Below are 17,413 nucleotides of genomic sequence, written 5' to 3'. Positions count from 1 at the left end.
CACCAGTCTGACAAAAACAACCGACATCGTTTCCTTTTTTCGAATATCCTGTCTCTATCACTCAACTTAGGATATGCTGCTTGTATATTCCTCGAGGCAGTGTTCTGGGCCCTGTTCTTTTTCTGGTTTTCATCAATGATTTCTCAGAATTTCTGGAAAATCCTCTTTATCTCTTAGCTGATGACTCCACCCTCTGCCGTACCATCTGTCATCCCTCAGATCAGCAAGTAGCAGCTTCTTCGCTCTCTGCAGATCTGGATAAAATCACAAACTGGTCCAACACATGGAACATGTCTTTCAATCCTGACAAATCTCACACTCTCACTATGTCTCTCCAAAAGGACCATCTGGACCCCCCGCCCCCCCATCTACTTTCTCAACAATCCTCTTGAAGAATCCTTTCATTCAAGCTTCTGGGTCTCACTATCTGCCATGATATTTCCTGGGAAAGCCACATTTCCAAGCTGGCCTCCAAAGCCAGTCGCTTTGGAGGCCAGCTGGAGTCGCTGGGCATCCTCCGTCGTGCAAAGTCCTTCCTTGGCACACCTGAGCTCCAGACCACATGCAAAGCTTTCGTCCACAGCTTGATGGAGCACTGCTCTCCCCTCTGGGCTGGTGCTCCTACCTTTCTTGGCTTCACACTGTGGAAAGCAAGGCATTTAAGATAATTGGTATCTCCCGCGATGAGGCTGAGTCTGGGTCTGACACTCTCTCACCACAGGCAGATCAGTGGTCTTTCTGTCTTCTTCAGTCACATCTCCCCCCCCCAACCCGGTCTGTAATATGTCCCCCCCCCCATATTTCAGCAGGGTGCTCAAGGTCCGTCAGCAACCCCCTTCTGGTAAAACTACCAAAATCAAGAATCACTGCTCACCTTCACTCTTTCATTCCTCTTTTTTTCCCGCATTTGGAACAAACTCCCACACTCTCTTCAATCCCACTCTTCCAGGTATTGAAAACAGCTGTTCACCACCACCTCTTATCTTCCCCCATCCAAAACCACGATCTTTTCTACCCCCGTTAATCCACCCCAAACCTACCTCCTTCAAATTCCCTGCCTTCCCAAATGTTCCCTGTCGTGTCAGGTCCTGAAAGTCCGTGTAGTGTCCATCTTATATGCCCCGTGTTCCCTGCCCCATCCCTCTCCCTTCTACAGATCTCATGTCTCTGTTCCCCACTGTTTTTTTCCCTTCCCTCTTGTTTCCTGCTCCCCTTGTTGTACGTTGTGCGTGTTAGCTCTCACGCGAGCCTTGGCATTGTATTAAAAATAAATAAATAATTTAAAGCCTCGTATTGGCTTCACGGTTGAAGTTGCCGGCTTAAGATCCAAGGGTCTTGAGTTTGAGCCTCTGCTTACCCGTTAAATAACACCAGGTTGGTTGACTTTTGACGAAATTTGAAAGTTTCACCAAACTGGTTTCATTTTAAAGCCTGTCATCCTTCCGAGGTCAGTAAAATGAGTCCCAGCTTCCTCAAAACAAGGGGAACAGCATCAGTGGCACAGCTGTGCTTCCAGCATTGATGCAATCAGCAGCCATGGGCTGCATATTCTTTTTTTTTTAATATCCCTTAACAATGGATAAAGGCCCTGAATCTGAAACAAGGATACATGTGTGTGTATCTAGACATATCAATGACCTTTGACACTATCTGGCACTCTGCTGTTTCACCAAACTCTCTTCTTGTGGTATTGAAGCCTGCATTAATCCTTGGTCACTGACTTCCTTCACGCATACAATTAGTGCGTAGCACTCAATAGTATCCATTCCTCTCCTTCTAGTAGAAGCTGGAGTGTCCCGAGGTCGTGTCTTGAGCTCACTCCCGTTCCTTGTTTATATTGTTACGAATTTCGCCCGTCCTGCGTGCGATCGGCCACGTAACTCAAATCGCGACACGTCGCCCACCGGAACGGACAATTCAGTCGCGACCCTCCGGGAACTACCGCCAAGAGCCAGTCACGGGTGGGGGTTTAATTCTTGATCGTGCACAAATCGTGCCAATTGCCCACCCGCGCAGGATAGGGTTGCTCGCCAAATTCGACCTACCTAAGTACCTGCGCGAGTGGGCGACCGGCGATTGTACCTCGCGGCAGGTGGACTTCGGACACGAACCGCTTAAGCGGCTCGTTCCTTGCTGCAGGGATAACCGAGCGGAGTTATCGTCGACCTCGACGGTTCAGATTATTTACCGGGTGTTTTAAAACCACTATCAATCCCTTACGTGATGCAAGATGGAGCTTTCAATAAGGGGGAAAAGATGCAACGAAACGGGAAACAGTTCAACAAGCAAGCACTTTATTACACACACACACAGACACACACACACACACACACACACACACACACACACACACACACACACACACACACACACACGTATTCACAGTCATACAGTAATGCACATATAACAGTCAAGACAAAATGCAACAAAAGCAGGAAAAGCACTACTACCGACTATAATTATTTACAACACTTAAACAATTATACTTGTCGGACGGCGCCACATCATTCATTCAAAATCAAAGGAAACGAAAGCCACCCTCACAGGCAAGGAAGCAGACAGGTCCGTGGACCAAATGTGCGTGGAGCCTGGAGGAGCAGCCAGGTCCCCGAGACCGAAAAGGTCTTACCCACGTCCTCGTGACGCGATGGCGGGCAAGCCGCAATGTCCGCGCAGCTGCGCCCCAACTACGTGCCTCTGGCGTGGTCGGTGAGCCCTCTCCGGCGTGGTTCACGCCAGCACAGTTGGGTCGGCACCACGGTTAGGGTGGGGAAGGAACGGGGCCACCGGCACTATCTCAGCGCGGATGGGGGGGGGGGAATTGTCGATGCTCAGGGTCGAGCAAGGGGAATGGCTGGCTGGCTCGAATCCCGCGACGAGACGGCACCAACGACGAGACAAGCGACCCCCACACTGCAACCTCGATGACGACCTCCGTCTTCAGTCGACCAGCCCGAACCGCAACAGCGTGAGTCGCCTTGTGCTCACGTCTTTATAGACTGGAGGAGGAGCCTATATGCAAATATTAGGATCAAAACGCGATTGGAGGCGGGGTCACGCCACCCTCTGTTCAGCCATTGGTGTGGCAAAAAGGGGCGTGAGCCTCTTTTGATCCGAATTCTCTCCCATGAAGAATCCACATTCATTGCGCTTGGAGGCGGGGCCATACCGCCCGACGCTCGCCCATTGGACGGAGAAAAAGGGGGCATGAAGCCTTCCTGATCCGAATTTCTCCCTCGGAAAGGCCGCCATTCGCGCTCACGGCTCGATGCGTTCGGCACCAATCGCCGAACGGGCCCTGGACAGCACGACGTTTGGTGTTGACTGGTGTTGTGGTCGATGGTTGGAGAAAGAGATAGGCGAAGGTGGTGGGGGATTTGCTGAGGTGGTTTGGTGGTTGGCGGGCATCGTTTGGGAATGGCGGTGAAGCGATGTTTGCGGGATGGAGTTGTGAAGGTAAAGAGGCAAGGGTGGTGGTGTTTGAGTTGTTGGTGGCTTAATGGTCCAAACTAACGATAGAGAAAGAAAAATGGCTAACTCAAAGTGTCGCAGCCTGGGTGAATCACACATATTCCCTCTATACAACGGGTTTGGGCTAACTACACAGGAACTTACCAATATATCTCACCTGAGGACCCTTTATGGTGTAATGCGAATTTCCACAACCGTAACAATATTAATGTGTAATGCTGTAGAAAACCATCTTCGCAGATGCCTCCACAATATTTTGCATGGTACCCCATCCCAACAAGAGTTGTAGCAGCTGCATCCTTTGGCAAATCTGGAAAGGACCAGATGATACTTCAACAAATACAATGTGTTCTGCAATCCAGGCAAGTCTTACATTCTCACTTTGTCTCTCGATATATCATAGAGCAAACCCACCTATATACTTCCTTAATCAGTCACATATCAAACAAAGAAGATGCAGTATTTTAAAACTTCTGATCCTCGTCTTTCTAACAAGACGAGTTGATGGCCTTTGTTTAGTGTTCCCTCTCTTCTGGTCTTACTAATCTATCTAGCAACAGAATGCTCACAACATGCTTCCAGTGATCCATCATTAGTAACCATCTATAATCCAAGCTCCTGCTCAACTCTACTCCTTTGTTCCGCTTTTCCTCCGCCTGGTGAACCATTCCCTGAGTCCACAGGATCCCTCTCTTCCCTACACATCTCCAAAATGGCAGTGCACTGCTGTCTCATATCATCATCCATCCCTACCCTTGATCTTTACTACCATTAGCTCTACCCGCACCTCTTTCTTCCAGGTTACTATTCCTTTTCTCCATCCTTTCCTTTTCCAATCGTTCATCCACCTGCTTGTTTGTATCCAGTTGTTTTGCAACACCTCACTGTCAGTATTCTCCGACAAGCTTATATTTTGTATTAAAAAGGCAAAAGTAATTATAATTCCAGTTCTAAAGCTTCTGGAAATCCTCATAATTTCCATGCCCCACAAAACAATGAGACAGCTGCATTAAGAAAAATACGTAGTTGGCTCATTGTTTATCTCTATTAATGTGGTATGTAGATCTCAATTAAAAAGAACATCAAGCAAAAAATATTCCATGCGTATGTACCATCCTCGTGCTTACTCCACCTGATCTCATACACATTTATTTTAGTGTCCACATTGATTGAAAATTAATGCTTTCGAGGCCACTGGGGATGAGCAGTAAAATTTACGACTACAACGACTCACTCGTTCAGTCGTAATGCCACCTTCTTGTGGGGTCAGCCAGTTCTGAAATTTGCCTTAAGTCTAACGAACAAGTTGACCAGGGTGGAGGTTCGACTGAAGCAGGAAGAACGATTTAGGCAAGAATTGGGAATCTGTTCAGGGTGTCTCCATTAACTCGCGGACTTCAGGAAAGACACCGTGGGATCTTTAACATCCTTCCGAGGAATGGTGCATCGAGTGATGCAATGCCTTACATGCGAAGCACCGATCTGAGTTGAAAGAGTCAGGACTACAATCAAAGCCTAACTAGGCAAGTTCAAAAGTAATTGTTCTAACCTGCATACCATCCTCTATCAGACAGGTGGGCAACGAAAACACGAGATAACTAAAAAATTATAAGCACATTGCACTTGTAAGTTTAATACTTTACCTTTTTCTCTTTTTTGCCTCCCAGAACCAACGACCCTTTCTCCAGATCAATACAGCTCAGTGAGTACTGTGGATTTGTTCAAGACTTACAATAAAAGTAATATTTTACATCCTGTTTATTAATGTAAACTAATTGTGTTGTATCATTTCAACAGCGAAAATGTAAGACTTTTGCCTGCAATGGTGACAACTGTTACAAGAACAACACCAACAAGAACCCACAACAATGTCTTAAAGGTTTTGACTATTGTGAGGTGAGCTTGGTTTGTTTCCTCTTCTTCAAATAAAAAATGGTTGTTACAAGAAAACGAAATCCATGATACATGCAATTGCTTTCAATCAGAGGTTCCCCTTATGTCACCAAAAGGTATGGACTGTTAGTAAACAACAAAAAGACTAGTTATTGTTACTTCTTAATGACCTTTCAACAGACTAGTTATTGCTGATGAAGTATAGACCAAGTTGCACAATTTACATGGGATATATGAAGGTTGTGCCAAGAGTTGTGGCAACAGGAAACTTTTAAAAGTAAAAGATCTTGGTGATGGCAAGATTACGAGTACCTCACATCGGATACTTTTACAATGACCTTTTGTTTCGGACTGGTAGATTAAAATTGGATATCAAACGAAATTGGTTTCATTTCAATCTCTTACCACCACAATATATATATATATATATATATATATATATATATATATATATATATATATATATATATATATATATATATATATATATATATATGTATATAGTTACGTTTGAGGGGGGGTATGCATTCAAAGGGTAATTAGGATGTTTAATTAGGTATGCCAGGCTGTTCGAGTTTACCAGGATCTCGATGTAATAAGTAGCAATTCAGTGGTGATAAGTTGTCTAGTAAATGTCCATTTCTTCAAGGGGGAAATGATAATTGTCACATAATTAGATAGGGATACGGGATAGGGTAAGTGTGTCTGTGTAAACCCTTTTAGAATTCCCTGGAGGCTTGCCGTGACGTCACAGGACAGTGCTGCGGATGGCTCCGCCCCGTGATCACGATTGGCGGAAGGCGACGGCGGAGGGCCAATAAAAACGGCTCGATTGGAAGTGACGAGGACTCGAGGATAAAAAGGCTCTGTTCGGGGAAAAGGCGAAGAGGAAGAAGATCGGAACAGAAAACCCGTTCTGGTGGAGGCTGTTGTGCTGGGAGCGTGCTGTTTGTTGGGCTGATTCGATCCTGGTTTTCATCGTGTCTCGAGGCCTTGCTGTGCTTCGTGCCTCAGCTCGGTTGGCTCTGGGGTTCTGCTGGCTCTGAGTACGGGGTCGAACGGCGGGCGGACCTGCCTCCCTCTCCTGCTCGCAACTTGGCGCCAGAACTGGTTCCCTGGCGGCTGTGAGAGGACTTGGGCCGACACCAGGAGGTCGACAGTACCACGGTGTCTCCTGCCCCTGTCGAGCGCAACGCCAGCTCGTCCGGCGCCAATCCAGGGACTGTTGCATCTGCACCACGGGCCAGCCTGACCACCAGGACCAGCTACGTTTTGTGTGTGTGTGTGTGTGTGTGTGTGTGTGTGTGTGTGTGTGTGTGTGTGTGTGTGTGTGTGTGTGTGTGTGTGTGTGTGTGTGTGTGTGTACCTGGCGCCTTAGATGGTTTGAGATTGGTATATCCATTGGAATTGTTTGTGTTTTCCCCACGCCCGAACCCACACCACCATCCCGTCGAATCGCCCCGGATCCCTCCTCTTGCCGAGTCTTTTTATTTCTGGTTAGAGAAATAAACATCATTAACTCAGTGAAAAGCGACTTGTGCCACCTTCCTCGTCCCGTTTGTGGTAGAGCGATTAGAACCGCCATCTTTGGGTTGTAAAGGATAAACCGCCTCCATCGTTTCGGATCATTCTACGTTAGCGGGACTGTTCAAGTCCTGTGAACGTCACATTGGTGTCAGGAGTGGGATGTTCGAACCCCTCTAAATTATATTCGGTATCGGGAGAATATACCAGAACTGAAATCTCGCCATGAATTGGAATATAAAATTACAGAAAAGCGCGGGAAAATTTTGGCGGGAGTTTTCAAATCAAAATTAATTGGCGGCAAACGGGATTTCTGCACCATGGCGGATGTGCAGATGTTTGAGGAGGAAGGCCACGTGTCTGGCAGCGAGTCGGGGGAAGAAGGGAGCGACGGGGGTAGGGTTGGAACCTCCCCCATTCCGAGCGTGGACTGTGCTTCATCGCCCGTAACGGAGCCGGCAGCGCCGGAAACCGGCACGATGACGATCTGGACGATGTTGGAACGTTTAATGAGTGCAATTACAGCACAGGGGGTAAAAATGACGGCACAGGGGGCACAAATGGCAGACATGACGGCACAGGGGGCAGAAATGACAGATCAATTGGGGGTAATGGGGCAACAGTTGGGTGCACGGATTGATTTAATGAGGGATGAATTGGGGGAAAAGATGGAGAAAATGAAAACTGAGATGCAGGAGTGTGTGGATGTTAAATTGGGAGAAATACAAAGTAAATTCGAGGATAGATTGGAGGAAACAAAGGTAGAAATTACATTGGAGGGGGAAAATATATGGAAAAAATTGGTAGATAAAATTGATGCAACGAACATTCGGGTTGATAAAGTGGATGAAAGCCTGGAACGTCATCGTGCCTGTGTGGATGCTCGTATGCAGCTGCAAGTAGAAGAGTGGGGAGAGCTGAGGAAGCAAGGGATGAATTTGGCGGAGGAGGTAAAAGGATTGGAGGCTCGTTTGGCCGAACAAGATAAAATTATGAGCCAAGATGAAGTCTTGGATAAAGGCCTGGTAGAGCCGTCTTTTGTAAGTAGAGTGTCCGGGTTGGTTGAGGAGCAGCTACAAACTCGCGACGGAGCCTTGGAGGAGGTTGTGCGGGCCCAGAAGATCCTGCGGGAAGAGGTGAATCGGTCCATTCAACGTTTGGAACAGGAGGCAAAAGTGACCCATGAGACCCTCACCACAAAACATCTTTGGCCACAGTGGGCTCCGAAATTGGATACGCAGCCACAAGGGTGTTTCATCCCTGGGCTGGATTCGGACAAGGGAGAAACTGAGAAGCGGGCCACCGTAAAAGTGATCCCCCTGGTAAATTTTGACGGGTCAGGGAGCATTGAAGCTTTTCTGACGCAATTTGAGTGTATTTCCCGACTAAACGGGTGGAATGAGCGGGAACGTACAGGGAATTTGGTGGCAACGTTGCGGGGACCAGCCGCAGACGTGTTAAACGTGATCGCGGAGGGGATGTTGACCAGCTCCCACATTTGCGAGGCGTTGAGCCGTCGGTTTGGGTTCGCGGCAAACTGTGATCTGGTGCGGGCCCAGCTCCAGCACCGCAGATTAAAGCCGGGTGAGACAGTGCAGGAGCTGGCACAGGACATTTACCAATCAGTCAGGATCGCGTATCGGGACCTTACAGTGAAGGCATGGGACAGACTGGCACAAGAGAAATTTTTAGCTGCTCTTCCGGACCCTCAGGTCCGAGCGCCAGTGCAGTTACAGGATCCACCCACCGTTCACCGAGCGGCTGAGTGCGCAGCCAAGCTGGCCTCGTGGAGACGGCCAGGTCGGATGCCAGAGAGGCCATCGGTGACGGTCCGACAGGCGGAGATTCAGGATCAAGGAGAGGGGCTGGGAGAAATTGGCATTACCCAAATGTTACAGGAAATTTGCCAGAAACTGTCAAGTTTGATAAGGGGTAATTCGGTAGTTGGTGCGCCAAAGCGGCGGGGTCCAGCCCAGCCAATAGAGCAATTCGATTATGGCTGAGGGGGTCCGGAACCGGAAGAGACATTACATCGATACCCATGGGGGCCTTTTATGGGGAGTTGTTTCCGGTGCGGGCGAAGAGGACACATGCAACGATATTGCCGGTATCCGGCGATGGAGAGACCCTCCAATAGACTTTCAAGCCCGGAGAGGATGAATCCTCCTGCTGGACCGCTAGGTCTATCCGAGATGCCCTTTCATGGGTCGAGTCCGGAAATCACTGTCGGGGGTCGGGGAGACTAGATTGGGCTGAGCATATCGGGCCATGCTCGGCTGCTGAGATTGTGGCGAAGTGCCTCCTTTGGTGAAAATAGTGAATTGTGGGAAAATTGGCATGGGTTTGTAAATTCTGCTGGGTTTTAGAGTGACAATAGGGACAGTGGGTAATTGATAACAAAGCGGGCACGAGTGGCTGTCCAATGGCTGGTGCGTGGATCGGGTGAGGAAAAGTGCTGTGTGAGTTGTTTCAAGTTAAGAAGTGAAATGTATGGTGCACACGTTGATTTTTTTTTAATTGGACATGGTGTGGTAACAGGGAAGGTCATGGTTGGTGAAGTGTTAGAAATGCAGGTGTCACATGTAAGGCCGATGGGGTGGGGGAGTCATGTGGGTTTTGTGGGTGGGGATGATGTGCTTGTCCGCAGGGATTGCTGAAGCTCACGGTGAGCGGGAATTGCGACCCCTTTCAAGGAGATTCACCCCTGGTGGCTAATGGTGACAGTTTCTGGAGGCAACTGGGAGAGGGTCTGGTTGGGCGACCAAGGCGGGTAGGACCTTGGCGACCCAGGAAGGCCAGAGGAGCCAGTGAGACCCCTTCCAGTGTGTTGTATGGGATTAGAGCTGATGGCTACCAGGGGGGTGGGAATCAAAGGGAGCGGGGCGGAGAAACGTCTGGGTTGGACTAAAGCTTACCTGTGGGCATGGTTGCACCTGAGATGCCCCCACCATCTTGTGGTAACCCACCCCACGGCCATGACGAGATTCAGCCTGCATCATTAAAATGGGGACCATGACCTAGAAATGTGATGATGACCATGGTGTGAGTGTTGTGAAGATGTGTGAGTCCCACTCGATCCTGCACAACTTGACATGTGCAGCAAGGGCATGATGTCCGCATAATTTTTGGGCAAGTAAATTTGACAATTGGCTCCCCAGGTAACGCTGGGTCTATTAGCATCCACTGGGGGACGCGGTCAAGTGTAAATATCCCATGAATAGTGTCGTTAAGGCTTAGAGTAGGAATGTAAAGTATGTGTTGTGTTTTTGTGGAACCTTTTGTTTCCCCTCCCCAGATCACTGGAAGAGTGTTGGGCAAGAGCGATGATCCAGAGGATGGAGTGCAACTTCGCTCAGTGCTCTCATGTGATAAAATAAAAATAAAAAAAATGAATGATTGTTTAGGCAAGGATAAGGCCATAAGGGGGCAGTACATTAAGCAGGATAGGTAAGTTAGCTGCGGTTCGCTGCCCATTTCCCCTCCTACTTTATTTCCTTAGGTTAATTAGGTGTGAGTCAGTTAGTGTTAAGGCTGGTACGGTAGCGCCTGTGATATACCTTGCAGGAGCTGCGGTACCAGAGGAGGGGGCAGTGTTACGTTTGAGGGGGAGTATGCATTCAAAGGGTAATTAGGATGTTTAATTAGGTATGCCATGCTGTTCGAGTGTACCAGGATCTCGATGTAATAAGTAGCAATTCAGTGGTGATAAGTTGTCTCGTAAATGTCCATTTCTTCAAGGGGGAAATGATAATTGTCACGTAATTAGATAGGGATACGGGATAGGGTAAGTGTGTCTGTGTAAACCCTTTCAGAATTCCCTGGAGGCTTGCCGTGACGTCACAGGACAGTGCTGCGGATGGCTCCACCCCGTGATCACGATTGGCGGAAGGCGACGGCGGAGGGCCAATAAAACGGCTCGATTGGAAGTGAAAAGGACTCGAGGATAAAAAGGCTCTGTTCGGGGCAAAGGCGAAGAGGAAGAAGATCGGGCCAGAAAAACCGTTCTGGTGGAGGCTGTTGTGCTGGGAGCGTGCTGTTTGTTGGGCTGATTCGATCCTGGTTTTCATCGTGTCTCGAGGCCTTGCTGTGCTTCGTGCCTCAGCTCGGTTGGCTCTGGGGTTCTGCTGGCTCTGAGTACGGGGTCGAACGGCGGGCGGACCTGCCTCCCTCTCCTGCTCGCAACTTGGCGCCAGAACTGGTTCCCTGGCGGCTGTGAGCGGACTTGGGCCGACACCAGGAGGTCGACAGTACCACGGTGTCTCCTGCCCCTGACGAGCGCAACGCCAGCTCGTCCGGCGCCAATCCAGGGACTGTTGCGTCCGCACCACGGGCCAGCCTGACCACCAGGACCAGCTACGTTTTGTGTGTGTGTGTGTGTGTGTGTGTACCTGGTGCCTTAGAGGGTTTGAGATTGGTATATCCATTGGAATTGTTTGTGTTTTCCCCACACCCGAACCCACACCACCATCCTGTCGAATCGCCCCGGATCCCTCCTCTTGCCGAGTCTTTTTATTTCTGGTTAGAGAAATAAACATCATTAACTCAGTGAAAAGCGACTCGTGCCACCTTCCTCGTCCCGTTTGCGGTAGAGCGATTAGAACCGCCATCTTTGGGTTGTAAAGGATAAACCGCCTCCATCGTTTCGGCTCATTCTACGTTAGCGGGACTGTTCAAGTCCCGTGAACGTCACTATATATATATATATATATATATATATATATATATATATATATATATATATATATATATATATATATATATATATATATATATATATATTGTTGCGGTATTCGCGCCCGCCGGCGTGCTGACGGCCACGTAACTCGAATCGCGGCACGTCGCCCACCGGACGGACAATCCAGTCGTGACCCTCTCGGACTAACGCCGGGAACCAGTCACGGGTGGACCTTTCGGTCTCACCGCGATCGAGCCAATCAGCCCCCGCGGGGGATAGGGTTGCTCGCCAAATTCGACCTACCTAAGTACCCACGCGGAGGGTAGACCGGGCGATCGCACTTCGCCGCAGGTCGACTTCGGACACGGGCCACTTAAGCGACCCGTTCCGTACTATCGGGATAACCGAGCGGTGTTATTCGTCGACCTCGACGGTTCGATTAATTATCGGGCGTATTCAGCCCACTACCAACCCTTTACGTGAAGCAAGATGAGGATTCAATGAAAGAAATGACGAAGCGAAGCGGGAAACAGTTCAACACAAAGCACATTTATTCGCGGCACACGGGAAGCACACATATACAATTCCACCAAATGCACACAGAAAAGAAAAACACAATGCAATTTACACAAAAAGCAAATGTAAAAGCGAAGACACAATGCAGAGCTAATACCGACTACCGAGCACACGGCAACACTTATACAATTTTACTTCACAGACGGCGCCGACAACACATACCCAAAACCAAGGAAAAGAATACCCTCAAGGATGAGGCGGGCCTGAGGCCGAGACCGGGTCGGGCCTACCCGTCTGGTGATGAGACGCGGAGCGGCGATGGTGCCTCAACTCCGCGGGCCTCGCGGGCAGTGTCTGGTAGGGGGTGGGAAAGGGGCCCCCTTGGTCGCACTATCTCAGCGCGGGGGGGAAACAGGAGGGGGTTGCTGATGCTCGGGGTATAGAGGATTTTTATTGTCCCGCGACGAGCGTCTCCACCTCGGCCAGGTCGCGCTGTCGGCCTCCCTGGGGTGCAGCTCTCTGCACGACGCGAGCACCCCCTCGTCTGCCCTCGCCGCCTCTCCACAGCTCCGTCCCCTCCGCTCCGACTCCAACGCACACGCCGACCAGCTCCTTCTTGCCAACTCCACCGCCCGCAAAGTCTTAACTCTCTGTTCTGTCTTTTCTGACGAACACGGTCGCTTATATAAGCCCCGTGGCTTCGCCTTCTCATCTTTGACCCCCTCCCTTCGACCTTTCACCTCGCTCCCCATTGGCCCGAGAAAAAGTGGGCGTGAATGCTTTTTGATCCATAAATTTGCATATATCGATCGCCCTCCAACGCCCTGGGGGCGGGGCCAATTCGCCCCTCGCTCACCGATTGGACGGCAAAAAGTGGGCGTGTGTCGTTTTTGATCCGTTTTTGAAGCACAAAATCCGTGATTTTGTACACGCTGTTCGGCGCGCGCCCTGCACGAGTCCAACACCGGTACCCACAAGCGGCGCAAGAACGGTGGCGATGCGACGGTTGCGAGGTGTGACGTGAAGGTCGTGGCGGTTGTGGTGAAGCGGCGTTGTGGTTGGTGGTTGATGTTGTGGTTGTGGTGGTAATCATGGCGGTTGGTCCAAAATAAAGATAGCAAAAGAAAAACGGCTATCCTGAAGAGTCGCAGCACGCATAAATGACATGTATTCCCACTAGACAACGGGTTTGGACCTAACTACACATGTACTTACCGAGATATCTCACCTAAGGGACCTGAATGGTGGTTTGCGAATTTGGTAACCACAACACTACCCCCTCCCCTTTTTACAGACTCAAATCCCCGAGTCGTCAAATTTTCGTGTGCCATCATGTGTAGTTTTCCCCTAGTACATTTTACCTACGGATCCCTGAGTGCGACATTCATGGTATTCGTGTCCCCAAAATAAATAACCTGAGGGCTGCGTAACTATCTAAACAAACTCACTCACACGGACGACTTAAATAAAATTGCCGGCGCTAAGACAAACATGCCGGGGGCGCACTCATATTTACAGTACATCTTAACCTTAACTTACAAATTTTACACTAAACCATGGCCCAGGATCAATGAACTCTGCAAAAGAAAAGCAGTTAGCAGGGAGCCAGGCTGCCCGCATGCAGTCTCTGGCTCAAAACAATGCAGGTGACAGGGAACGTGGCCAGCTGCTCACACGCAGTCCAAGGCCTTCCCTTTTGAACTGAACGCAGTGAACCACAACGGTGCATGGGCTGCACAACGCAGTCTCCGTGCCAGCTCAAGTGGCACACGCAATGAGCACAACGAATAGATGGATGACTGGATGGACGCAAACACGGTGCACGGGCCGCCACTGCAGGCCCGTGTTGTAGCTGCCAACGGGGCAGTTCTCGCAGCTTGCAAACTGTTGCTTTCTGATCCTGGCGCACATGGAAATGAACAGGGGGGGGGGGCAAAGCAAAATTGAACGGGGCTGGTGAACATGGGCAGTGGGCATGGCATGGCATGGCAAAGGTGAGCAGGCAAACACAGCCCGCAGAAGAAGGCCGCTGCAGGCAAACACAGCCGGCAGATGAACTGGCCGGCACAGGCCTTGAAGTAACACAGCTGCAGATGATCCGGCCGGCACAGGCCTTGCAGCACAGCAGCTGCAGACGAAGTTAGCCGGCCTCTGCCTTGCAGCAAAACACGGCCAGCCGATGAAGTTGGCCAGCCTTTGCCGTTCAGTGGAGGTTGGTGGAGGGAGTGCGGTGGTGCTGGCCACTTGGAAGGCGGGCTCGGACCTACCTACCTGTCTCCCTCCCAACCTATCGCCTTTGCCTGTCACTGTACATACCCACTCCCTTAATTTGTCAAACCCCAATTTAGCCCCAACTTATTTTTTTGTTGTTTTTATTTTTACTTCCCCACTATAAATCGTCCCCTAACCCCCTTTATCGTCCTTGTTCGGCTAACCTATCCTGTCACCTAGCCTACTCCCAACCCCTACGTTCCCTTCCCGGAGGGGAATAAGGGAGAGCTAACGTCCTGTGTCGAGGCCCAACGAAGCCTCAGGATGGCCTCCCCAGAGTTCAGCGATATATAACCAAAGTGGGTCCAGCGGCCTACAACGACAGCGAGGGGATGGATGGTGCGGAGGGGTACATCTCCTAATCCACCCTAACCATTTAACTGTTAAACTACCCCGGGGCTTTCAACAAGCGCCTCTCGCTTAAACTATTGGTTCTAACAACCCAGATTCCGGTCGCCTGTGTTGGTGTCCTCACAATTTCGGGCCTCGCCCCCCAATTTTCTCTCCGTGCCCTCACACGGTCTCCTGGCCGGGACACGTGGCTCCCTTTGGCAGGTACGACCCTCTGCCGAATCTCCCGCTATGGCACCCCCGGGCACTACACTGCCTCCGAGCCTACCAGCTCCCTAACACCGGGGAGTGCCCCCCATGGCACCTCCCCTGAAACGCACACGTGGCAGGCCGGCCTCCCGGGCCCCTTTCCGAGGGTCACCCGTGCCCACAACACTGCCCACGCGGCTAATGGCGCCCCGGGCCCCCGCACCAAGCAGGCGCACCCGTGCCCACTACTCTATCCCGGCCCCCCATGGGCCCATGGCCTACCGCGGCCGACTAGCCTGGTGCCCGGGGTACCCACTCAGCGATACTCACCTTTCGCAGCCACGCTCCCAAGCCCGTCAACAGGGCTCCTGCACCCCTCCAAACGGGTTTCGAGCCTACATTCACACCAACAACAAAACAACCTCCATTTTTCAATTTAACTAACCCCCTAACTCACTCTACACTGACCCCGGGGTCCCTTGGGCGGGAGTCACTCCTCCCCCCAATCACTCATCGCACCATGCATTCCCCATTCGCTCCACTCACACAGACCCGCTGGCCTCACTCACTCAACAAGTACTCACCTCATGCTTCCACTTCACTCACCAACTCTTCAACACACACACCGCTGAACTCTGCCATCCTTCTATCTGCATCCCCTAACTAACTCGTGCTCCCACGTCGTCCCTTAAACTATAGCACGTTCCTTTTAACACTACGTAGCTAAGCTACGTCCCCTCTACACATTCATAAGTCTGTCACTGTCTCCAAATAAATCATTTTATTTCCCAACCTAAATCTGACTACAATCCCTCTAACTAATCCATTCCACGGACTCCATGAGGACTTACCCCAGCCCCATGAAGTCGGTCTAGCTAAGCTAACCCTTCCCCCTAACTAGTTTCCATCCTGTGCCCTAGGGTAAGGGGGGTCTTCCACCCTTTGCCCGGGAATCCTGTGCACCCGAAAGTGAGGCTTGTTTTTATTTTTTCATGCGCAGCACGTGCGCGGCAACTCAGAGCTCGCGCACTTTTCACCTGCCCGTGACGTCATGCAGCTGCACGTGCACCTCGTCCATCCGGCAGGGATACCCCTCCTGCCGGATTCCAACCCCATGTGCAGCCATGACGTCACCGTGCGCATAAAAAAAAACACAAGCCCCACGTCTCGAGGGGTTCCCCACGCGAACACATGTGCTTTGCCCGTTGGAGCTTAACACACACGATCGCGTGGAGAACCCGTCCGGTCCAAATCCATTTACCTGCCTAACTTTGTCCGTCCGCGGGATCGGCAAATCCACCGCGTGCGTTTCCGGACCGGGACTTCACTCTCGCAAGCGAGCACGTGGTGGTCTCGTGCGTTGCACAGCACGGACCGCGTGCTCACTGCTGGGTGAACCCGGCACGGTCCCCGAAACAACTACAGCCGCTACTCGGCTTTCTCTCCTCTGTCGCCGTCTCCATTCCACACACGCATACCTGCGTGTTACGACGCACACAGTCCACTCCATTATATTCACACCGGGAGACGCGGCTGCGTGCTCCCGCATGCCAACCGACATCTCCCTTTCATACCGCTCTCTCACACACACGGTCTCCCTTGCATAACCCATACCACTCACACGTGGTGCTCCATTCACTCGTGCCTCACTCACACACGCGGGGGCACTCAACCGCGGTGCCTCATCTACACACCGTGCCTCTCATACACGCGGGGGCACTCAACCGCGGTGCCTCACTCACACACCGTTCCTCACTCATACACGCGGGGGCACTTAACCGCGGTGCCTCATCCACACTGGCCGTTCCACTCACACACACGGCCTCTTCCACACACGGCGTGCTGGGAAGCACGTACTCTGGCACCATCGCCACCACACCACTCACACACGGGGTCGCTTCCACACACGGGGACGCACTCACGCCTTTCACCACACACACAGGGACAACCACACTGGGGATTTGTGTCCCCACAAGGGTCTCCGGGGCCTCTATACCCCCCAAGCTCTCCGTGCACCTGTTCACAGCACCCGTCCTCTCAACCTCGCAAAGCACGACCGAACTCACCTGGTCGTGACTCGCCTCAAGGGGGCATACTCCCTCCCCTCGTTCCTGGAGGAGGCTATCCAGCTGCTCGCACTGGGTCTTCACCCAGTCCACCAGCTCACCCCCATTGTCCTCCACTACCTCCGTGTGTGTGTGCGTCACTTACCCCGTCTTCATCGTGCAGTCTTCCCTCTATCGTTTCTGTCTCCCGTGTCTCTGCCAACTCTTCACCCTTTACCTCTCTTGTCTCAAGTATTATTTCCGTTGTCGTCACCTCGTGTCTCGTCTCACACGTTTTGGTCTCCCCATTTAATTTTTCCCTTTTGGTCACCGTCGATTCCTCTGTCACGACCCTCGCCCAACACGCCCCCCGAATTATTTTTTTACCCGCCTTCACCGCGGGCCTGTCAGCCGTTGCACCCCCTTCCAGCTCGTTTGCTCCCACACGTGGAGTCGCCATTCCTAGCTCCCTGGTCAC

At 51.1% G+C, this 17,413-nt stretch overlaps 1 protein-coding gene across 3 annotated transcripts in view; it reads left to right on the top strand.

The window, feature by feature from the left end:
• Positions 1 to 17,413, top strand: part of LOC147010686 (uncharacterized) — a 96,444-nt gene that overhangs the window by 66,710 nt on the left and 12,321 nt on the right. For all 3 annotated transcript variants that reach the window (XM_085859672.1, XM_085859670.1, XM_085859671.1), the window contains 2 exons: positions 5,139 to 5,173; positions 5,269 to 5,367. In XM_085859672.1, the coding sequence (XP_085715798.1) occupies positions 5,139 to 5,173; positions 5,269 to 5,367 (134 nt within the window). The remainder of the gene's footprint in view (positions 1 to 5,138; positions 5,174 to 5,268; positions 5,368 to 17,413) is intronic.

This window comes from Eptatretus burgeri, chromosome 16 (assembly GCF_056783735.1).
Source record: "Eptatretus burgeri isolate ZD-2024b chromosome 16, Ebu_testis_v1, whole genome shotgun sequence".
NCBI classification, from domain to species: Eukaryota; Metazoa; Chordata; class Myxini; order Myxiniformes; family Myxinidae; genus Eptatretus; species Eptatretus burgeri.
This window is presented reverse-complemented; position numbering and strand designations above follow the sequence as displayed.